This window comes from Pseudophryne corroboree, chromosome 1 (genome assembly GCF_028390025.1).
Source record: "Pseudophryne corroboree isolate aPseCor3 chromosome 1, aPseCor3.hap2, whole genome shotgun sequence".
Classification (NCBI taxonomy): domain Eukaryota; kingdom Metazoa; phylum Chordata; class Amphibia; order Anura; family Myobatrachidae; genus Pseudophryne; species Pseudophryne corroboree.
In genome coordinates this window covers 354,698,436-354,723,071 of record NC_086444.1, presented here as the reverse complement: position 1 = coordinate 354,723,071, position 24,636 = coordinate 354,698,436, and the positions used below count along the sequence as shown (strand labels likewise).

The window sequence follows — 24,636 nt, the reverse complement described above, 5'->3', positions numbered from 1 at the left end:
CACGGAGGTAACTGGAGGCACGGAGGTGCTTTGAGGCGCGGAGGTGCTTGGAGGCACGGGGTGCTTGGAGGCACGAGGTGCTTGGAGGCACGGAGGTGCTTGGAGGCACGGAGGTAACTGGAGGCACGGAGGTAACTGGAGGCACGGAGGTAACTGGAGGCACGGAGGTGCTTGAGGCGCGGAGGTGCTTGGAGGCACGAGGTGCTTGGAGGCACGAGGTGCTTGGAGGCACGGAGGTGCTTGGAGGCACGGAGGTAACTGGAGGCACGGAGGTAACTGGAGGCACGGAGGTAACTGGAGGCACGGAGGTGCTTGAGGCGCGGAGGTGCTTGGAGGCACGAGGTGCTTGGAGGCACGAGGTGCTTGGAGGCACGGAGGTGCTTGGAGGCACGGAGGTGCTTGGAGGCACGAGGTGCTTGGAGACACGGAGGTAACTGGAGGCACGGAGGTGCTTGTAGGCACAGGATGCTTGGAAGCACAGGTTGCTTGTAGGCACAGGATGCTTGCAGGGACAGGATGCTTGGAAGCACAGGATGCTTGCAGGGACAGGATGCTTGGAAGCACAGGATGCTTGCAGGGACGAGGGAGCTCTGGATCATAGCTTCCACAGGAGAAACGAAGATACTCAGGCATCGGATCTCTGCCTGGTATCTGATTTTAAATTCCCCGCCCTAGCCTGATTGGCGGAGCAGGCAGGTGACGTCAGACCTGCTCCGCCTCCTTGCCCTTGCTTGTGATGGCGGCGCCCTTGCTTCCGGGAAGCCGCCGGAGAGCAGCGCCGACCCGCCGCTGAAGCCGGAGACTGACAGGGGAAGAGAGGCGCCGGGCAGACCAGGCCACCCGCAGGGACAAGCGCGGTCGCCGCTGCCCGAGGTTCGTGACAAGAAGCAGCATTACTAGTGATAGGTTTGTTTGTTTATTTATTGTTCTTGTGCCAAGCCTGTTGGTGAGGGGAAATAGCTGGTTTGTTATGTCTAATAATCAGCATGCACCAAGTTAAGAAGAGTCTTATGTTGGTTAGTTTGTCATCTTTTATAAGAACAGGTGAAAGAGGTCACATACGGTTAGCCAGTGATTTGATTGGATGGTGATGTCTTGTCATTAGCTTAGTTATCCAAGTTTACTGTGATCTCATGAAGTGATCTGCTATTATACAGGGATCATTTGCTACTCTTTTCTGGTACCAGCATGATCCTGGCAGGATGTATTTTTGAGGGCACTGCTATATTAGGATTGCTTAGACTTCTCCTATGATTAATATCTGAGAAATCTCTGTGGTTCATTAGGTTGTTTTGCAGATTGTATTAAAAAAATGTTAGGTTAATTAGATTAATCTACATAGCACCAGAAGATCAAGTTGTATGAGTTTGTAAGGCTGCTGCTATGTCAGAGACCAGAAGACATGTATTGGGAAGATGCTGGATCTTTTATCACATGTACACACACTCTCTGACCATGATGTGGTTTACGCAATGAGAATTGTTGCTGGCTCAAAGATATATATATATATATATATATATATATATATATATATATATGTGCCAGAAAAACCGCACTACACTAAAGTTCATAATCCACGGGTGCCCGGTCAAATAGTAATATATCCAAACAACCACACCATGAGGCTCCAGCAGGGGCTATGTTGAAGATAACACTCCATTTAAATAGATTTAATGTCACTTAATTCATTGTGCAAATTTAGCATAATAGGCAAAGACAGTTCATGGCTTAGAACATGATACACTGCTCAAAAAAATAAAGGGAACACTAAAATAACACATCCTAGATCTGAATGAATGAAATATTCTTATTAAATACTTTGTTCTCAGTAGTGTGTGTGGCCTCCACGTGCCTGTATGACCTCCCTACAACACCTGGGCATGCTCCTGATGAGGTTGCGGATGGTCTCCTGAGGGATCTCCTCCCAGACCTGCACTAAAGCATCCGCCAACTCCTGGACAGTCTGTGGTGCAACGTGGCGTGGGTGGATGGAGCGAGACATGATGTCCCAGATGTGCTCAATTGGATTCAGGTCTGGGGAACGGGCGAGCCAGTCCATAGCATCAATGCCTTCGTCTTGCAGGAGCTGCTGATACACTCCAGCCACATGAGGTCTAGCATTGTCTTGCATTAGGAGTAACCCAGTGCCAACCGCACCAGCATATGGTCTCACAAGGGGTCTGAGGATCTCATCTCGGTACCTAATGGCAGTCAGGCTACCTCTGGCGAGCGCATGGAGAGCTGTGCGGCCCCCCAAAGAAATGCCACCCCACACCATTACTGACCCACTGCCAAACCGGTCATGCTGGAGGATGTTGCAGGCAGCAGAACGTTCTTGGCGTCTCCAGTCTCTGTCACGTCTGTCACATGCGCTCTGTGAGAACCTGCTTTCATCTGTGAAGAGCACAGGGCGCCAGTGGCGAATTTGCCAAACTTGGTGTTCTCTGGCAAATGCCAAACGTCCTGCACGGTGTTGGGCTGTAAGCACAACCCCCACCTGTGGACGTCGGGCCCTCATACCACCCTCATGGAGTTTGTTTCTGATCGTTTGAGTAGACACATGCACATTTGTGGCTTGCTGGAGGTCATTTTGCAGGGCTCTGGCAGTGCTCCTCCTGTTCCTCCTTGCACAAAGGCGGAGGTAGCGGTCCTGCTGCTGGGTTGTTGCCCTCCTACGGCCTCCTCCACGTCTCCTGATGTACTGGCCTGTCTCCTGGTAGCGCCTCCATGCTCTGGACACTACGCTGACAGACACAGCAAACCCTCTTGCCACAGCTCGCACTGATGTGCCATCCTGGATGAGCTGCACTACCTGAGCCACTTGTGTGGGTTGTAGACTCCGTCTCATGCTACCACTAGAGTGAAAGCACCGCCAGCTTTCAAAAGTGACCAAAACATCAGCCAGAAAGCATAGGAGCTGAGAAGTGGTCTGTGGTCACCACCTGCAGAACAACTCCTTTATTGGGGGTGTCTTGCTAATTGCCTATAATTCCCACCTGTTGTCTATTCTATTTGCACAATAGCATATGAAATTGATTGTCAATCAGTGTTGCTTCCTAAGTGGACAGTTTGATTTCACAGAAGTGTGATTGACTTGGAGTTACATTGTGGTGTTTAAGTGTTCCCTTTATTTTTTTGAGCAGTGTATGTATCTGTGTATCTCACAGTTCCTGGGGTCCTCTGACCAACCCAGTCACAGCTGCCAACAGCTGTTTCGGACCATGCAGTCATCTGGAGCATATGTGTGTGTGTGTGTGTGTGTGTGTGTGTGTGTATAGATATATATATCTGTAATCAACAGATAGAAAACCAATCTGTGAGATCTTCATGGGACCAGACATGTTGGAAATGTTAGTGCATGTGTGTTTTCCATTAAGGTCAAGAGAGTTTCTACCCTGGGCTTATGAGTCTAATTCTCTCCCTCCACAGGACCAAGAGAAGCAGTATGTAGGGTTTGCCACTTTACCCAATCAAGTCCATCGCAAATCTGTGAAGAAAGGTTTCGATTTCACACTCATGGTGGCTGGTGAGACAAACTATACCATTTTCTACTAGTGGTTCACCATTGTGTCCATTAATAAGACTAATACATTCTGTATCTAATTGTGTGTGTGTGTGTGTGTGTGTGTGTGTGTGTGTGTGTGTGTGTGTGTGTGTGTGTGTGTGCGGCATACTATGCATGATGCTCAGATATAAATATCTCATCAGGTAAAGTGGTGGCTTGCAGAATATTGGGCTAAAGATAATGTTTTCTGCGTCCTCTCAGGAGAATCCGGCCTAGGAAAATCTACCTTAGTGAACAGCCTGTTTCTGACAGACCTGTACAAGGACAGAAAGTTGCTCAATGCAGAAGGTAAAATGTTTTCCTGCCTCTTCTAGTGTAATAACATATGTCATCACGGTGTAATCCTGTTCAAAATTATACTGTTATTTATATTATGTATGATATTACTATGATATAGACTTCTATTTTAATGCTCTGAAATATTGCATAAATTCCTAAATTATATTGTGCTTTTTTCTACTGCAACAAGATTACTTTAATCTACAATTACAAGACAGCTCAGTTTTTTTTAAGGACAGTTTTATTTTGGGGGCTCTGTCCATAACTGAATGGATTGGCATGGCACAGCCACTCCTTGATCTTAGGGGATAATTCAGACTTGATCTCTAGGCTGCTTTTTCGTACACCGGGCGATCAGGTCTAAACTGCGCATCCACCGCAATGTGCAGGCGCGTCGCAGAGGTACAGAGTGGATAGTCGCTCAGCGATGGGTTTGTGCGAAGGATCCATTCGCACGGGCGTTCGCAAAGGAGATTGACAGGGAGAAGGCGTTTGTGGGTGGCAACTGACCATTTTCTGGGAGTGTTTGGAAAAACGCAGGCGTGCCCAAGCATTTGCAGGGCGGGTGTCTGACGTCAGTTCCTATCCTGAACAGTCTGATGTGATCGCAGCGGCTGAGTAAGTCCTGGGCTGTGCAGACACTGCACAAAATCCGTTTGTACAGTTCTGCTACACTTGCGTTCGCACACTTGCACAGCTAAAATACACTCCCCCTGTAGGCGGCGACTATCTGATCGCAGCAGTGCAAAAAACGCCTGCTAGCAATCAGGTCTGAATTAGGCTCAAGGCCCCATTTACACTGCACACTCTTTACTCATGGTAGATACATCACTGACCTTGGCTTGAAACAGTGGGGGTAATTCCAAGTTGATCGCAGCAGGAATTTGAGTTAGATTTGGGTGGGGTGTGTTCAATCTGCAATCTAATTTGCAGTGTAAAAATAAAGCAGCCAGTATTTACCCTGCACAGAAACAAAATAACCCACCCAAATCTAACTCTTTCTGCACATGTTATATCTGCCTCCCCTGCAGTGCACATGGTTTTGCCCAACTGCTAACAAAATTCCTGCTGCGATCAACTTGGAATTACCCCCAGTGTTGGTTGTATAACAATCACACAGCAAAATTAACTTACAATGAGGGAGATGTATGAAATACGTCCTAACGGATGTTATGTGCCTGGGGGCATATCACCACATTATCGTGGTGATACGGCCGGACCCTCCGCCCCAATGTATTATATGTATTCCTGCTGATGTGGGAGGGTGTTATCTCACCTGTCCCGCGATAGCGCTTTTTCCACATCGGCTAGGCTGGTATCGCTGCCGCTGGCTTTTTGCACATGCGCCCTTTTGCCCTTCACCCTGCTTGCGCCGCTGGTGGCCTCCGGTACATGCGCAATTAGGCTGGGTGCTCGCCGCCGCCATCTGTTTGAGGAAGCTCACTGCTTCCTAGTGCCGTTCGTTCAGGTCCTGTGCATGCGCCATCTCCCCAGCTCCCAGCAATGTGACCCGGCGCATGCGCAGAGAAGTCCTAAGGACGCCAAGGGCTGTCAATAGAGTTTTAAAACAAAACAAAAAACACACATGAAAGCAGCTACAGTGCTACAGTGCTGCAGCGCCAGCCCTGACCTGGCGAAGTGGCAGAGGGGACTTAACGAGCGGTGAGTGACAGTCCCGCCGTTAATACATCAGGGGGGTCAGCAAATAGGTATAGGCACAGAGCCCCAGACGAAGCGGCACCATGTGCATTGCGATTGCCTAAAAATCCCGCTGTGAGCCGAATCTTACATAGCGGTGATGCGGTAACAGCAGGAGTTAGCGTGCGCTATGTGCAAAAAGCACATAGCACACGTTCTTACATCTGCCCCATTGTATCTGGAAATTATACATTTCTCTAGGGGCTGCTACTGGTAACACAAAATAATCAAGAGTACAAGATAGTATAGGAAAAATATCAAGTATCCCAGTTACAGTATTTTTAACAGTGAACTTTTTTTATTGCTATATCTACACACATAAGGACAACAGCAGAGGGCTATTACTCCTTTTGTTTTATATAACTTTATTCTCATGCTATATACTTTATATACTTATTATGAAAACTTTTGCTTCTTTTAGAGTATAATGTGCTAGTTATTGCTGAGTATATTATCCTGGTCAGAGTATAATATGCTGGTCACTGCTGTGTATAATATGCTGGTCACTGCTGTATACAATATGCTGGTCACTGCGGAGTGTAATATGCTGATCACTGGAGTATAATATTTTGATCATTGATGAATATAATATGTTGGTCATTGCTAATATAATGTTGGTCACTAGTAAATATAATATGTTAGTCATTACTGAGTATAATATGTTGGTCACTGCTGTGTATATTACTGTATGTTTGTCACTGCTGTGTATAATATGTTGATCATTGATGAATATAATATACTGGTCACTCCTGTGTATAATATGCTGGTCACTACTAAGTATAATATGTTGGTCATTGCCTGAGATCTCTGCTAGGGCACATACCCAAGTGGTAAAGTGCTAAATACCCAGAGGATTTGGCTTTTACTGGTGTAGCTTTAATTAATCATGGTCTTAAACTTTACTGCCATGATTATTTTTGTCTCCAGCCATATATTTGAAAATCTGGTATCCTTAATATAATGGCATTTTTGTTGTTCTAGCCTCTGTTTTATGTCTGATCATTCCTAAGTTTCTCAGTCAAGAAAATATAAAAACATTTTTTAATTTGGTAATGTAAATTGTGTTTACATTAGGACATGATGCTAGTAGTCTCTCCAACAGATATGCAATGCTGTATATAAGCAGTGACTAGTGACCACATGCAGCTATAGTGTAGAGCAGTGGTTCTCAACTGCGGTCCTCAAGTACCCCCAACAGTTCATGTTTTCCATGACTCCTCACAGGATTGCAAGTTAAATAATTTGCTCCACCTGGGGGTCTTTTAAAATGTGTTAGTGAGTAATGAATACACCTGTGCACCAGCTAGGTGACCTGGAAAACATGAACTGTTGGGGGTACTTGAGGACAGAGGTTGAGAACCGCTGGTATAGAGGACCCGGTCAGAATCCCGGCGGTTAGTATTCTGGAAGTCGAAATACTGATGCCGGAATCCCGACACTACTCGGAATGCCGACAACGGGATCCTAACTAGAGTCCCAAGCCCGACTCCAGAATCACGGCCATCAGGATTGCGATCGCACATGTGTCGGGCCGCATGAGAGGTTAGGTTTAGGCTGCGGACAAGGGGTATTAGGTTTAGGCTGCGGGGAGGGGTCGTTAGGTTTAGGCACCCCAGGGGAGGGTTAGGGTTAGGCTGTGGAGGGAGGGGGGGAGGTGTTAGGCTGCGGGGTGGGGGGGAGGGGTTGGCTTTAGGCACCACCGGGGAGTCTTAAGGTTAGGTTGCAGGGGGGGGAGGGTTATGTTTAGGCTGGGGAGAGGCGGGTTAGGATTAAGCACCCTGGTGGGGATAGGCTGCAGAGGGCGGGTGGGTTAGGGTTAAGCTGCAGGGGGTGGGAGGGTTAGGGTTAGGCTGTGTGGAGGGGGGTTAGGTTAAGGCACCACCAGGGAGAGTTAGGGTTAAGATGAGCGGGGGTTAGGTTTTTAGGTTTAGGCTGCTTGAAGGGAGGGCTAGGATTAGGGGGTTAGTATACTTATCTTCCCCCTGTCGGTGTTCTGACCGCCGGCATTCCGACTGCCGGCATTGTACAGTACATACTGCAAAGCAAACACTTTCTGACTATTGTTTTATTTGATACAGAATGCTACCACAGTGTATATCAGGGTAAAAATGATGCTTTTTGGGCATTACATATTCATGGAACAATAATTAATGGGATTCTCTCTTCGCAGTTATAGAACATTACATCAATATAGTACATAGTACTAATCCAGTAATTAAATAAAAATGCAGAATTTAGAATAAAATAAAACCCGATAAATGTAGCATGAAAGAACAGCTGTCTCCTTTCCTAAGACAGTCTTTTTGGATCCCAGCCCCCTTTCCTCTCTGTTTGTAATCCTCCTTTTGACCTTATTCTAAAGATATGTATACATATAGTAACTCAATACACCACTGACTTGACACACGTCATTTGTGTTGTATGTAGGGCTCCTAAAGTCTCATTATGGTAATTTCTGCTGCGGGGTACACTGGGCTCCACAGGGAATGACATTAGGGTGTAGAGTAGGATCTTGATTCGAGGCACCAACAGGCTAAAAGCTTTGACCTTCTTCCCAGAATGCATAGCGCCGCCTCCTCTACAACCCCGCCTCCGTGCACAGGAGCTCAGTTTTGTAGTTGGTGCCATGCAGTAAGCAGGCATACAACAGCCCTGAGAAGAAGCTTTTAAAGAAAAATGAAGACTTCAAGGGCTGCAGCTCCATCACCTGCCCCAGCGGCGCTGTACACTCCCGCGCCCTGGTTGCCAGGTACCTGCAGCGGAGGCTCCGGTTTTCTTCCAGTTAGTCACACACACGACCACTGTTCTCATGGATTACGCAGCCGCACTCAGGGAGGAGGTAAGTGGGTCCCCCCAGCGGGACTCGCTGTAAATCGCGATCCCGCGTGGCCGGTGGGAGGTGGGCCGCGTGCTGGCGTGGACACTGTGGTAGTACAGGGACCCCACTAGACCACCAGGGCAAGGGCACAGGTCGGTTTTCTCTCATAAACCGTTTATATAAGCCCACAGTACCCGGTGGTGAAGTCCAGCAGGGGGATAAGGCTTTTACCTGTAGCCCCTTCCCCAGCACCAGGGCGCCATTTAGAGTAAATGATCCTGCCCTGGAGCTGCATATCTCTCTCTCCCTCACTCCCTGTCAGCGTTTAGGCGCCGTTTGGGCATATCCTCCTCTGTAAAGCTGCCTGCATGTCAGCGCTGTGCATTTTACGGGACACTTAAGTATTCTACATGTCTGCTGACAGTGTTAGTTAAGAAACAGTGCATTTAGTCAGGGTTATATAGTACAAGTACCCTGTGATATACATCCAGTCTTTACTGTGCATTGTTATATCTATTGAGTGTATAGTACTACTCTGTATTGCTAGTCCAGTGCAGTTTTATTGCATGCCATAATTTCTGCATGGTACTATGTGTGTGTGCATATAGCTGCTGTGTGACCTCCATTTCGTGTATCTCACTCAGATTGCTAACCCTATATTCTGTAACCTGAGAGGGCTAAGTGCGTCAGGTTTATCATTTAATATAGGTAGTTCACGGGTGTGGTATTGAAAGTCGACAGTAACTAGGTCGACAATGTCTAGGTCGACCACTATTGGTCGACAGTAACTAGGTCGACAGGGTCTTTAGGTCGACAGGTCAAAAGGTCGACATGCGTTTTTAATGTTATTTTGGTGTCGTTTTGTTCATAGAGTGACCGGGAACCCCAATTAGTGCACCACGTCCCCTCGCATGGTGCCTTCGCTCCGCTACCGCTTCGCTCAGCACAGATTACCGTTCCAATCGTAGTCCACGTGGATCATTAAGTATGAAAAGGTTCAAAAAAAGAAAAAAATTGTGAAAAACTCATGTCGACCTTTTGACCTGTTGACCTAGAACATGTCGACCTAGACACCCTGTCGACCTAGACACCCTGTCGACCTAGTCACTGTCGACCAATAGTGGTCGACCTAGACATTGTCGACCTAGTTACTGTCGACTTTCAGTCCGGATCCCGTAGTTCACAGGATACACTCAGTGTGTATTTTTCTCTGTGATTTCTAGTCACCAAGGGGGTCATCCTGACCCGATCGCACGCTGCAGTTTATCGCAGCGGTGCGGTCGGGTCAGAACTGCGCCGGCGCCACAGTGCACTGGCGCATGCCAGATGTCCAAAGGCCGTCGGGCCACTACGATCGCCTCTTCCTGATTGACAGGCAGAGGCAGGCGCTGAGCGGGTGGCGGAACGGCGGCATTTGGCCGCCATTTCGTGGGCGCAGTCCAACTACGCAGGCGTGGCCGGCCCGACCGGGGGGTGGACCGCAGCGGCTGCGTGACGTCACACGCAGCTGCTGCGGGCCGGGGAGCGATGAGTAGCTCCCGGCCAGCATGCTAAAGCTGCGCTGGTCGGGAGCTACTCTCGAAGAGCAAAGGCATTGCCGCTGTGCGATGCCTTTGCACTTCTGCGCGGGGGGGGGGGCCCACTGACATGCGGGGTGGGATAGCACTGTGCTGGGCATCCCCCCGCATGTCAGTGTGAATGATCATAGCTGTGCTAAATTTAGCACAGCTACGATCATCTCGGAATGACCCCCCATATACCTCTTGAATTCCCTGTTTGTGCTGATACACTGCACAGGGGGTTCTTGTCGGGTATTGTGCTGATGATATTGTACTGTGTTGCCTTGTATTGAGCTTTCGGATATGTCAGCTACAAAGGGCAATGGTGCTGAAGCTGATCCCACATTGCGTGGTGGTGACGTTGCAGACACATTTGACGAAAACATAGCAGCTGAGGGTTCAGGTTCTGGGGATCCTTACCCCCAAGTGGGACTGTAGCAACGGGGGTTCAAAATTACACACCTTGGGCTACCTTCTCCACGCTATTGAATACGCTGGTAACTAGACTAACGCCCCCTATGGGACCTCCTGTGCCGGTACAACCGCTTATGGTCCCTGCGGTTAACACGCCATGGGCAGATCAACTGTCCGCTCAGTTACAGCAATTGAACCAATCACTGACTACTCAGAAGTCTAACCCTCGCCCGCCTAAGACCAAGGGGTCCTCTAAGCGAGACATTACTACCTCACAATCAACCAACGTCCCAGACTCCTCGTCTGATGAGGATGGTGTTTATACTGACCCCACAGATTCTGTTCCCGACGCTTCTGATGGGGAATCTGTTTCACAGGTGGCTCCTGACTTGTTGAAGGCTACCAGGACCATTCTTCAAATTACTGATGACCCGGACCCTGATGCTGCCCCTAAGAAACCGGACAGGTTTAAACGTCAGAAAGTGGTTAAACAAGTTTTTTCCTCATTCTGACCATTTGGTTGACATACGTCAGGAGTCCTGGGAAAGAAATTCACGCCTCACTAGAAGATGCTGGCTCGCTACCCCCTCGCTGCGGAGCTAAGTAAAAGTTGGGAAACACCCCCGCCAGTGGACTTGCAGGTGGCGCGGCTGGTGGTATCCTCAGCTCTGCCGGTAACTACCGTCACGTCTCTGAAAGAACCGACGGATAAGCGTGTGGAGGGTTGTTTAAAGGCAATTTACACCCTAACTGGTGCTGCGCATAGGCCCACCATTGCAGCGATATGGGCTGCAGAGGCTGTTGAAGCGTGGGCTCAGGAGCTGGAGGCGGAGTTGCCTTCCAATGCTTCTGATCATGCTAGACAATGTCTGTCTTATATTGTCACAGCTTCTCATTACATTAAGGAGGCGGCTTCTGATGCCGGTATTCTGGCGGCCAAGGCTTCTACTATGTCCATTTTGGCTCGCCGGATTCTCTGGTTACGGTCCTGGTCTGTGTATCTGGACTCTAAGAAAACCCTGGAGGTACTCCCTTTTAAGGGAGACATTCTTTTCGGAGAAGACCTCAACAAGATAGTGGCTGACTTAGCCTCTGCTAAAACAGCATGTCTACCTAGTACTGCTCCTTCAGTGCCAAAGGCTAAAAGTACTCCGTTTCGTTCCTTTCGTCCTTCAGGGAAAGCAAAAGGTCAGGCGTACCCGAAACAGGTTTGCACTACCAAACCCAGTAAGCCCAAACCCAAGAGGGCCTGGGCTGCCCGTCAGACTGCTTCCAAACCTGAAAAGCCTGCAGCATGATGGGGCGGGCCTCCCTCTGGGGGATCCCAGGGTGGGGGGGTCGACTTCTAGGGTATACCCAGGAATGGTTGAGGACCACTTCCGATGCCTGGGTACGGGAAGTCGTCACTCGAGGTTACGCCGTATCCTTCAAGAATCATCCCTCTCATCAATTTTGCCTGACAGACGTCCCTTCGGATCAGGTGAAGGCAAAAACTCTTCATTCGGTGGTACAGTCCCTCCTGGACACAGGAGTGGTAATACAGGTGCCTCTGGCTCAGAGAGGCAAGGGGTACTATTCACCGCTGTTCCTAGTCCCGAAACCGAATGGGTCCTCCCGGCCCATTCTCAACCTCAAGTCCTTCAACAAATTTCGTATGGAAACTCTTCATTCTGTTGTTCTGGCCTTGGAACCTGGAGATTATATGGTCTTCCTGGACATAAAGGATGCTTACCTGCATATTCCCATTGCAGTGTCGCATCAGCAGTACCTGAGGTTTGCAGTTGGCAACCTCCATTACCAATTTCGGGTGTTACCTTTTGGTTTGACCACGGCTCCGTTAGTCTTCACCAAGGTCATGGCAGTAATGACGGCTGTACTCCGCCGTCAAGGGGTCAGGATCCTACCGTACCTGGACGACTTGTTGATCCTGGCAAATTCCCCAGAAATTCTCCTACGCCATCTGGATCTGACTATCCAGTTTCTGCAAGCCCACGGGTGGCTCGTCAACTGGAAGAAATCTTCCCTGGTCCCTGCTCAGAGCATGGTGCACCTGGGGGCGTTGTTGGACACTCACAACCAGCGGTTGTTCTTGTCTCAGGAGAAAGTCCTGAAGCTTAAGGACAGGATTCGATGCTTCCTATCTCATCCGCAAGTGTCGATACATTCGGCGATGCAAGTGCTAGGTCTCATGTTGTTGGCTTTCGACATGGTGGAGTACGCTCAATTCCATTCCCACCCTCTGCAGTAGCTGATTCTTGCCAAGTGGGACGGCCTGCCTCACCGAATCAGGTCTCAAATGATCTCCTTGTCTCTGGATGTCCGTCTGTCACTGAGCTGGTGGCTTCAGGACCAACGATTGAGCAGGGGTCGTCCCTTCTGGATCTCCAACTGGGTCCTTCTGATGACGGATGCCAGTCTGAGAGGTTGGGGCGCGGTGTTGGAGCAACACTCCCTTCAGGGTCGGTGGACCAAGGAGGAGTCTCTACTCACGATAAACATTATGGAACTGCGGGCGGTGTTCAATGCTCTGAACTTGGCCCAGCATTTAATACAGAGCAGACCTGTTCAAGTACAGTCAGACAACGCCACCACAGTGGCATACATCAATTATCAAGGCGGCACTCAAAGCCGCATGGCAATGCGGGAAGTATCAAGGATTCTTCAGTGGGCGGAACGCCATCTGCCAGCCATATCGGCAGTATTCATTCCGGGTGTCCTAAACTGGGAAGCAGACTTTCTCAGTCGTCAGGACGTACACGCCGGAGAGTGGAGCCTCCATCCAGAAGTGTTTCAACTACTCGTGGACAGGTGGGGCCATCCAGATGTGGACCTGATGGCGTCTTGACACAATCACAAGCTTCCGGTCTTCGGAGCAAAGATGAGGGATCCTCTAGCAGCGTTCGTGGACGCACTGGCAATTCCATGGAACTTTCAGCTGCCAGCTGCCAGAGTAATAAGGAAGTTCAAGCAAAAGGAGGAATCCTACTTCTGATTGCTCCAGCGTGGCCCAGACGGCATTGGTTCTCAGACTTTCAGGGTCTCTCGATAGAGTGTCCCCTTCTACTTCCGCAGCACCCAGATCTCCTTGTTCAGGGCCCCTGTGTATATCAGGATTTAGCCCGGTTGGCTGTGACGGCATGGCTCTTGAAGCTTCCGTCTTGAGGGCCAAAGGTTTTTCTGAGGCGGTCATTCAGACTATGTTGAAGGCAAAGAAACCGGCTTCTGCTCGGATTTACCATAGGGTCTGGAATTTTTACTTTGCTTGGTGCGCATCTAACAATCATGACGCTTACAAGTTTAGTACGGCCAAGGTTCATATTTCTGCCTTGTCGGTTTGGTACCAGAGAAAAATTGCAACTTTCCCTGATGTTCATACGTTCACTCAGGGTGTGTTGCGGATTCAACCTCCTTTTGTCCCGCCTGTGGCTCCTTGGGATTTGTCGGTGGTTCTAGAGGCGTTGCAAGAGTCTCCGTTTGAGCCCCTTGAATTGGCAGACCTTAAGTGGCTTTCTTTTACAGTTTTGTTTCTGCTGGCTATTGCCTCTGCTAGACGGGTGTAGGATTTGGGTGCCTTATCTTGTAGGTCACCATATCTGATTTTTCACCGTGATCGGGCGGTTCTTAGAACATGTCCCGGGTATTTACCTAAGGTGGTGTCTTCTTTCCACCTTAATCAGGAGATTGTGGTTCCGGCCTTTGCGTCTCCTGAATTGTCTTCCAAAGAGAGGTCTTTGGATGTGGTAAGGGCTCTCCGTATCTACGTGAAGAGAACTGCCTCCATTAGGAAGTCAGATTCTCTCTTTGTTCTGTTTGGTTTACACAAACGTGGCTGGCCTGCTCACAAGCAGACCCTAGCCAGATGGATTAGAATGGTGATTGCACATGCTTATGTACAGGCTGGCCTTCCAGCTCCTGCTACCATAAAGGCCCATTCTACTCGGTCGGTTGGACCTTCTTGGGCGGCCCGCCATGGTGCGACACTTGAACAATTGTGCAAGGCGGCTACGTGGTCCTCAGTGAACACGTTCATAAGGTTCTATGCCTTCGATACTTCCGCCTCTCAGGATGCTTCCTTTGGACGCCGGGTTCTTGTGCGTCCCCTCCCATATGAACTGCTTTAGGACATCCCCAATGTCATTCCCTATGGAGCCCAGTGTACCCCGCAGCAGAAAACGAGATTTATGGTAAGAACTTACCGTTGTTAAATCTCTTTCTCTGACGTCCTAGTGGATGCTGGGTACTCCGTAAGGACTATGGGGTATAGACGGGCTCCGCAGGAGACTGGGCACTCTTAAAAGAAAGATTAGGTACTATATCTGGTGTGCACTGGCTCCTCCCTCTATGCCCCTCCTCCAGACCTCAGTTAGTATCTGTGCCCGGCCAGAGCTGGATGCACCCTAGGGGCTCTCCTGAGCTTCCTAGAAAAGAAAGTATTTGTTAGGTTTTTTATTTTCAGTGAGATCTGCTGGCAACAGACTCACTGCTACGTGGGACTGAGGGGAGAGAAGCGTACCTACCTGCTTGCAGCTAGCTTGGGCTTCTAGGCTACTGGACACCATTAGCTCCAGAGGGATCGAACACAGGCCCAGTCGGTCGTCCGGTCCCGGAGCCGCGCCGCCGTCCCCCTTGCAGAGCCAGAAGAACGAAGAGAAGTTGAAAATCGGCGGCTGAAGACTCCGGTCTTCATTAAGGTAGCGCACAGCACTGCAGCTGTGCGCCATTGCTCCCTTAGCACACCACACACTCCGGTCACTGATGGGTGCAGGGCGCTGGGGGGGGGGGCGCCCTGGGCAGCAATTAGATTACCTTACTTGGCGAAAAGCACATAATACAGTCTGATAAACTGTATATGTGCATTAACCCCCGCCATTAAAGTACATAAAAGGACAGAAGCCCGCCGCTGAGGGGGCCGGGTCTTCTTCCTCAGCGCACCGGCGCCATTTTCTCTTCACAGCTCAGCTGGAAGGAAGCTCCCCAGGCTCTCCCCTGCAGTATCCTGGTACACAAAGGGGTAAAAAAGAGAGGGGGGACACATAAATTTAGGCGCAAAACTGTGTATATAAGCTGCTATAGGGGAAAAATCACTCAGTATAGTGTACATCCCTGTATTATATAGCGCTGTGGTGTGTGCTGGCATACTCTCTCTCTGTCTCTCCAAAGGGCCTGGTGGGGGAACTGTCTTCAAATAGAGCATCCCTGTGTGTGTGGTGTGTCGGTACGCGTGTGTCGACATGTCTGAGGTAAAAGGCTCCTCTAAGGAGGTGATTGAGCGGATAAGTGTGTGGGAGGGTGTCTCCGTCAACAACGTCGACACCTGTTTGGATATGTGTAAGTGCTGAGGTACAATTATTGCACAAAAGGTTAGGGAACAGAAAGGAAATCTACCCTGGTCTGTCCCTATGTCACAGAGTCCTTCAGAGTCTCTCTATGCTCACTATCCAAAATAACAAAGTATCGACACGGAGTTTAACTCCACTGTCGACTACGATAATTACAGCCAAGAGGGCTAAAAGATATTCAATATATGATTATTGGAATAAAAGATGATTTGCATATCACTGATGACTCATCTGTCCCTGACACGAGAGTACACATGTTAAGGGGAAGAATGCTGAGGTAAATTTCCCTCCTCTCATGAGGAAAAAGAGCGGGAATCTCCAGACAAGAGACGGCAGCTTCCCACAAGAGAATTCTCAGGCTGTATCCTTTCCCCACTAGGGCCAGGATGTGTTGAGAATCTTCCCCCTTGGGTGTCCTGTTTGCACTAGCTATTCTCAGGGATCCTGCAGATAGTGTGCACATTCTAGTATACTACCCAGACCGGCGATTGTGTCGGCATGGGTTTTATAGCGCTGTGGCAGCGTGGACAGGTACCTTATCAGCAGAGATTGAGACCCTAGTATGCATATAAATATTTTAAGATGCTGTCTTAAGTGATAGATATATAATTATAAAGCATGCCCAAAGGGACATGAGTATACTGGGTCCTAGAGACAAAAGCTATGTCGATTTCTGCTTGACGTGTCCTGTAGAATATACATTGGACAGATGATGCCGACTTAAGAGGCATATGGAAGGCTGAGGATTGTGTGGAGAAAGGTTCTCGGGCCTGGTCTCCACAGCTATAGCTGGTAATTCTGATATTTTGCCTTATATTCCTGCACAGCCTAGGAAAGCACGACATTATTAAATGCAGCTTTTCGAATAAAGAAACAAGAAAGTCTGAGGTACGTCCTTTCTTGTCAGAGCCGGGGGCAGAGGAAAGAAGCTGTACAACACAGCTAGTCCCCAGGAACAGAAGTCCTCCCCGGCCTCTACAAAAATCCACCGCATGTCGCTGGGGCTCCACAGGCGGAGCTAGGCCCGGTGGGGACACGCCTACGTAAATTCAGCCACAAGTGGGTTCACTCCCTGTTAGATCCCTGGGCAATAGAAATTGTATCGCAGGGATACAGGCTGGACTGTGAGAAGATGCCCCCTCACCGAGGACCCGGCGGGCTTCCCCCCAAGAGAGGGAGCCAGTGTTAACTGCAATTCGGAAATTGTATCTTCAACAGGTGGTGGTCAAGGGTCCCCTCCTTCAACAAGAGGGTGTTATTATTCGACCATGTTATAATCCCGAAACCAGACGGTTCGGTTAGACCCATATTGAATTAAAATCCCTGAACATATACCTGAAAAGGTTCAGGTTCAAGATGGAATCGCTAAGAGCGGTCATTGCAAGTCTGAAATGAATCGGGACATAAGGGATGCATACCTTCGTGTCCCCATTTATCCACCTCATCAGGCGTACCTCAGAATTGCGGTACGGGATTGTCATTACCAATTTCACCAAGGTAATGGCGGATATGATGGTGCTCCTGCGGAAGCAAGGTGTCACTATTATCACATACTTGGATGATCTCCTCATAAAAGCGAGATCAAGAGAGCAGTTGCTGGACAGCGTATCACCTTCTCTGGAAGTGAAACGGCAACACGACTGGATTCTATATATTCCGAAGTCGCAGTTGGTTCCTACAGCTCATCTGCCTCGCCTACGCATGATCCTAGACACAGACCAGAAGAGGGTTTATCTCCCGATAGAGAGAGCTCAGGAGCTCATGACACTGGTCAGGAATCTATTGAAAACCAAAACAGGTGTCAGTGCATCACTGCACTCGAGTCCTGGGAAGGATGATGGCATCATACGAGGCCATCCCCTTCGGCTGGTTCCATGCAAGGACAATGGAACTTACTGGACAAGTGGTCCGGATCACATCTTCAGATGCATCGGTTAATCACCCTATCCCCCAGGGCCAGGGTGTCTCTCCTCTGGTGTCTGCGGAGTGCTCACCTTCTCGAGGGCTGCAGATTCGGCATTCAGGACTGGGTCCTGGTGACCACGGATGCAAGCCTCCGAGGGTGGGGGGCAGTTACACAGGGAAGAAAATTCCAAGGTTTGTGGTCAAGCCAACAGACTTGCCTTCACATCAATATCCTGGAACTAAGGGCCATATACAACGCCCTAAGTCAAGCGGAGTTCCTGCTTCGCGACCAACCGGTTCTGATCCAGTCAGACCGCAGGGGCTCATATAAACGCCAGGGCGGCACAAGGAGCAGGGTGGCGAGGGTAGAAGCCACCAGAATTCTTCGCTAAGCGCACTGCCGGCAGTGTTCATTCCGGGAGTGGACACGGCCTTCACCCGGGAAAGTGGTGACTTCATCAGGAAGTCTTCACGCAGTTTTGCAAATTGATGGAAACTGCCTCAGGTGGACTACATGGCGTCCCACCTCAATAAAAAGATAAAAAAGGTTTTACGCTGGGTCAAGGGACTCTCAGGCGATAGCTGTGGTCGCACTAGTAACACCGTGGGTGTTCCAGTCGGTCTATATATTCCCTCCTCTTCCTCTCAGACCCAAGGGCTGAGAATTGTAATAAACGGAGGAGTGTGAACAATATTCTTTGCTCCGGATTGGCCAAGAAGGACTCGGTACCCGGAACTGCTAGAAATGCTCTCAGAGGACCCATGGCCTCTGCCTCTCAGTCAGGACATGTTGCAACAGGGACCCTGTCTGATCCAAGACTTACCGCGGCTGCGTTGGACGGCATGGCGGTTGAACGCCGGATCCTAGCGGAAAAGGGCATTCCGGATGCAGTTATTCCTACGCTGATCAAGGCTAGGAAAGACGTGACAGCAAGACTTTTTCACTGTATATGGCGAAAATAGGTTGCTTGGTGTGTGGCCGGGAAGGCCCTACAGAGGAATTCCAGGGGGGTCGATTCCTGCACTTCCTACAGTCAGGAGTGACTATGGGCCTAAAATTAGGATCCATAAAGGCCAATATTTCGGCCCTATCCCTTTTTCTCTCAAAAAGAACTGGCTTCACTGCCTGAAGTTCGGACGTTGTTACAGGGGTGCTGCATATTCAGCCCCTTTTGTGCCTCCAGTGGCACCTTGGGATCTTAACGTGTGTTGGATTCCTGAAATCCCACTGGTTTGAGCCACTTAAGACCGTGGAGCTAAAATATCTCACGTGGAAAGTGGTCATGCTTTTGGCCTTAGCTTGAACTAGGCGTGTGTCAGAATTGGCGGCTTTGTCATGTAAAAGCCCATATCTGATCTTCCATATGGAAAGGGCAGAATGGAGGACTCGTCCCCAATTTCTCCCTAAGGTGGTATCATCGTTTCATTTGAACCAACCTATTGTGGTGCCTGCGGCTACTAGGGACTTGGAGGATTCCAAGTTGCTGGACGTAGTCCGGGCCCTGAAACTTTATGTTTCCAGGACGGCTAGAGTCAGAAAAACTGACTCGCTATTTATCCTGCATGCACCCAACAAGCTGGGTGCTCCTGCTTAAAAGCAGACTATTGCTCGCTGGATCTGTAGCACGATTCAGCTTGCACATTCTGCGGCTGGACTGCCGCATCCTAAATCAGTAAAAGCCCATTCCACGAGGAATGTGGGCTCTCCTTGGGCGGCTGCCCGAGGGGTGTCGGCATTACAGCTTTGCCGAGCTGCTACTTGGTCGGGTTCAAACACTTTTGCAAAATTCTACAAGTTTGATACCCTGGCTGAGGAGGACCTTGAGTTTGCTCATTCGGTGCTGCAGAGTCATCCGCACTCTCCCGCCCGTTTGGGAGATTTGGTATAATCCCCATGGTACTTACGGAGTACCCAGCATCCACTAGGACGTCAGAGAAAATAAGAATTTACTCACCGGTAATTCTATTTCTCGTAGTCCGTAGTGGATGCTGGGAGCCCGTCCCAAGTGCGGACTCTCTGCAATGCATGTATATAGTTATTGCTTAACTAAAGGGTTATTGTATGAGCCATCTGTTGAGAGAGGCTCAGTTATTGTTCATACTGTTAACTGGGTATAGTTATCACGAGTTGTACAGTGTGATTGGTGTGGCTGGTATGAGTCTTACCCTGGATTCCAAATCCTTTCCTAGTAATGTCAGCTCTTCCGGGCACAGTTTCCCTAACTGAGGTCTGGAGGAGGGGCATAGAGGGAGGAGCCAGTGCACACCAGATATAGTACCTAATCTTTCTTTTAAGAGTGCCCAGTCTCCTGCGGAGCCCGTCTATACCCCATGGTCCTTACGGAGTACCCAGCATCCACTACGGACTACGAGAAATAGAATTACCGGTGAGTAAATTCTTATTTTCTGCGAGGTACACTGGGCTCCACAGTGCGCCCACCCTGACGCACTTAGCTTCTTTGGGTTGGTATGGCATTAGCCGCTGACACTTTCTCCTGTCGTGAGAATGTGGCGTATGTGGCTACTAACAGTTGTCGTCTCTTTTGCCTGCTACTGCATTGGACTGGTTAACAAAAAAACTGAGCTCCTGTGCACAGAGGCGGGGTTATAGAGGAGGCGGCGCTATGCATTCTGGGAAGAAGGTCAAAGCTTTTAGCCTGTTGGTGCCTCGGATCAAGATCCTACTCTACATCCCAATGTCATTCCCTGTGGAGCCCAGTGTACCTCGCAGAAAGAGATTTAACAACGGTAAGTTCTTACCATAACTCTCGTTTTTTGAAACACACATTAATGTATTTCACTGGTTAAAAGCACAATTATTTTAAAACAATTGCAGATCAAATCTCCAAATATATTAACGTCTTTTACCATTTGCTGGTATACACATACAGGTTAGACAGGGAAAATTTATAGTGGAATCATTTGTGTTTGTGTTATAGGGGGTAATTCAGAATTGATCGTAGCAGCAAATTTGTTAGCAGTTGGGCAAATTCATGTGCAGGTGCAGGTGTGGCAGATATAACATGTGCAGAGAGAGTTAGATTTGGGTGTGGTGTGTTCAAACTGAAATCTAAATTGCAGTGTAAAAATAAAGCAGCCAGTATTTACCCTGCACAGAAACAAAATAGCCCACCCAAATCTAAAGGTGGGTACACACTAACAGATATATCTGCAGATCAATTGATCTGCAGATATATCTATGGACGGATCGAGCAGTGTGTTCAGCATACACACTGCCCGATCCGTCGGGGCCTGACGTCATGAACTGGGCGGGCGTGTACAAACGCCCGCCCAGTTCACCTGTCAATCACCGCCGGCCGCCGCAGCATGTGTACGGGCGGTCGGCCGACCGCCCCGTACACACACAGCGACGCGCCAATATATCGGTAGATATATTGGCCGTCGGCTGTGCTGCGTGGCCGACGCGATACGTCTGTGAACAACGGAGTTCACAGACGTATCGGCTGACAGTCCCGCGATATATCGGCCGTTCAAGAGAACGGCCGATATATCGACCAGTGTATACGGGCCTTAACTCTCTCATTCTGCACATGTTATATCTGCCCCCCCCCTGCAGTGCACATGGTTTTGCCCAACTGCTAACAAATTTGTTGCTACGATTAACTCTGAATTAGGCCCATAGGCCCTCATTCAGAGTTGATCGCTCGCTTGCTGCTTTTAGCAGCAGTGCAAATGCCAAGCCGCCACCCTCTGGGAGTGTATCTAAGCTTAGCAGAAGTGCGAACGAAAGGTTAGCAGAACTGTGCTGAAATTTTTTCAAGCAGTTTCAGAGTAGCTGTTAGTTCCTGCTTTGACGTCACAAACACGCTCTGCGTTCGGCCAGCCACTCCACCGTTTCCCCAGGCACGCCTGCGTTTTTTTAGCACACTCCAGGAAAAAGGCCAGTTACCACCCAGAAACACCCACTTCCTGTCAATCACTCATCGATCAACAGAGCGACAGAAAAGAGTCGCTCGGCCTTGTGTAAAACTGCATAGTTTTTTGTGAAAGTACATCGCGCGTGCGCACTGCGGCCCGTACGCATGCGCAGAAATGCAGATTTTTAGCCTGGTCGCTGCGCTGTGAACAACGGCAGCTAGCGATCAACTCGAAGTGACCACCTTAGTTGTCTATATTAATACTTTGTCAAGGGTCAGTGCATCATTGTTCACAGATATACGAGTGTTGTGTATTAAATTAATCAATGGAGTCTTGTGAAGCCCTTTATCACATTTGAGCGAAAAAGACACGTAAAAGTTACGGATCATTTACACCAGGCTTCTCGCGCCGCATGGCGTTTTGAGTCTAGGTGTATGAGGACACAACTGTACCAGAAGTTGGCTGTCTCTGCTGGCAATATTACTGCTGCATCATGCATAGCTTTTAATAGGGTCGTTTTTTTTATTAATAAATGACAGGGTTTTCACAGAAATATTGAAGCCCTCAGTAGACAAACATCAAACGTTCTGATACTGTTAATCCCATTTTAATACTGACTTTACCATGATTGGCTATTTCTGTTATGCGCTGCTTGTTTCACCCTAGAAAGAATTAGTCAGACAGTGGAGATTGTGAAGCACACAGTGGACATTGAGGAGAAGGGCGTGAAGCTGAAGCTGACCATAGTAGATACTCCAGGGTTTGGAGATGCAGTGAACAACACAGAGTGGTAAGAGTCCTGCTTTCAGATCACTGTATCACTGATAAATGGACAGGGCAGCACACATAATAACTCTTCCTCTGCCGCAGCTGGAAGGCCATTACTGACTACGTAGACCAGCAGTTTGAACAGTATTTTCGGGATGAGAGTGGACTGAATCGGAAAAACATCCAAGATAATAGAGTACACTGTTGTCTGTACTTCATCTCACCATTCGGACATGGGTAAGGATAACAACCTGTTTCTGACAGGTTTTCGTCTTTGTAAGTACAGTCATGCATTTTACAGCAGTTTTGATTGATTTAAAGAAATGGTCTAAAAGACTGGTGTATGGTGAAAGCAGATATAGGATAATTCTGTCAATGCTGTGAGATATTATGAGCTGATCATTCCTCTGTTTGCTTCTAAGACATATCCATGTGATCATTCCTGTGACTGCCTAGTGGTAATTTCCAGATGAGAACTTTGGTGGTTTGAAATCTCAATCTGACCACTTCTGTGTCAGGTTGTTATTCCCAGGTGATCATGTCTGTATTAAGTTGTTTTTATTATCTATGCGAGAATTTAAATGTTTTTCCACCGGCGGCCACTAGATGGCACCCAAATAGAGCTATTCAGTTGTAGCTCTGTTCGGGCACTATGGCTGCCAGTACCTGCATTTCAGCTTGCACCCCCCAGGATGGCGACCTGAAATGCGCAAAAAATTAACCCGTTTGGGTGCTTAAACTGCACTTTTCGCGATCGCGACCAGCACTCTATGGGCTGGATCAGCACGATAAAGGCAATACAATTGAAAATTGCACCCGTGATCTCCCGTCACTTTAGACGTGAGATCGGGCGCACTAACCAATTGAATTCCGCCCTAAAAGTCTTCTCTCCATACTGTATGCAAAACTCACATAGTCTGGTTCTGAAATAAGGGATCCTCATGAAGTGGCCTTAGAGGCTGCTTTAGTGGAAACTCTAGATAACGAGGATTGGGACGATATACATACTTATGTAGTGTCTACATCCAATTGCGTACACATCAAGGAGAATGCTTATAAACTCTTATACAGGTGGTATTATATTCCGTCCAGGCTAAATAAAATGCACCAATACATTTCTAATTTGTATTGGAGAAGGGTACGAACATTGGAACATTTCTACACACATGGAGGAGCTGCCCGAGACTTGTACCTTTTTGGAATGAGATTAGATCTCTTATTAACACTGTAGTAGATATATATATATATATATACACATACACTGTGTATGTGTGTATGTATGTATGTATGTATGTATGTATGTATGTATGTGTGTGTATATATATATATATATATATATATATATATATTATACACTGCTCAAAAAAATAAAGGGAACACTAAAATAACACATCCTAGGTCTGAATGAATGAAATATTCTTATTAAATACTTTGTTCTTTACATAGTTGAATGTGCTGACAACAAAATCACACAAAAATTATCAATGGAAATCAAATTTATTAACCCATGGAGGTCTGGATTTGGAGTCACACTCAAAATTAAAGTGGAAAAACACACTACAGGCTGATCCAACTTTGATGTAATGTCCTTAAAACAAGTCAAAATGAGGCTCAGTAGTGTGTGTGGCCTCCACGTGCCTGTATGACCTCCCTACAACGCCTGGGCATGCTCCTGATGAGGTGGCGGATGGTCTCCTGAGGGATCTCCTCCCAGACCTGGACTAAAGCATCCGCCAACTCCTTGACAGTCTGTTGGTGGATGGAGCGAGACATGATGTCCCAGATGTGCTCAATTGGATTCAGGTCTGGGGAACGGGCGGGCCAGTGCACAGCATCAATGCCTTCGTCTTGCAGGAACTGCTGACACACTCCAGCCACATGAGGTCTAGCATTGTCTTGCATTAGGAGGAACCCAGGGCCAATCGCACCAGCATATGGTCTCACAAGGGGTCTGAGGATCTTATCTCGGTACATAATGGCAGTCAGGCTGCCTCTGGCGAGCACATGGAGGGCTGTGCGGCCCCCCAAAGAAATGCCACCCCACACCATTACTGACCCACTGCCAAACCGGTCATGCTGGATGATGTTGCAGGCAGCAGAACGTTCTCCTTGGCGTCTCCAGACTCTGTCACGTCTGTCACATGTGCTCAGTGAGAACCTGCTTTCATCTGTGAAGAGCACAGGGCGCCAGTGGCGAATTTGCCAATCTTGGTGTTCTCTGGCAAATGCCAAACGTCCTGCACGGTGTTGGGCTGTAAGCACAACCCCCACCTGTGGACGTCAGGCCCTCATACCACCCTCATGGAGTCTGTTTCTGATCGTTTGAGTAGACACATGCACATTTGTGGCTTGCTGGAGGTCATTTTGCAGGGTTCTGGCAGTGCTCCTCCTGTTCCTCCTTGCACAAAGGCG

General features: G+C 48.6%; 1 protein-coding gene across 4 annotated transcripts in view; it reads left to right on the top strand.

Moving 5' to 3' along the window:
* The window catches only part of SEPTIN5 (septin 5), a 181,811-nt gene that overhangs the window by 75,719 nt on the left and 81,456 nt on the right, over positions 1-24,636 (top strand). For all 4 annotated transcript variants that reach the window (XM_063964758.1, XM_063964761.1, XM_063964759.1 and 1 more), the window contains 4 exons: positions 3,430-3,526; positions 3,767-3,853; positions 22,123-22,246; positions 22,327-22,461. In XM_063964758.1, coding sequence (XP_063820828.1) covers positions 3,430-3,526; positions 3,767-3,853; positions 22,123-22,246; positions 22,327-22,461 — 443 coding nt within the window. The remainder of the gene's footprint in view (positions 1-3,429; positions 3,527-3,766; positions 3,854-22,122; positions 22,247-22,326; positions 22,462-24,636) is intronic.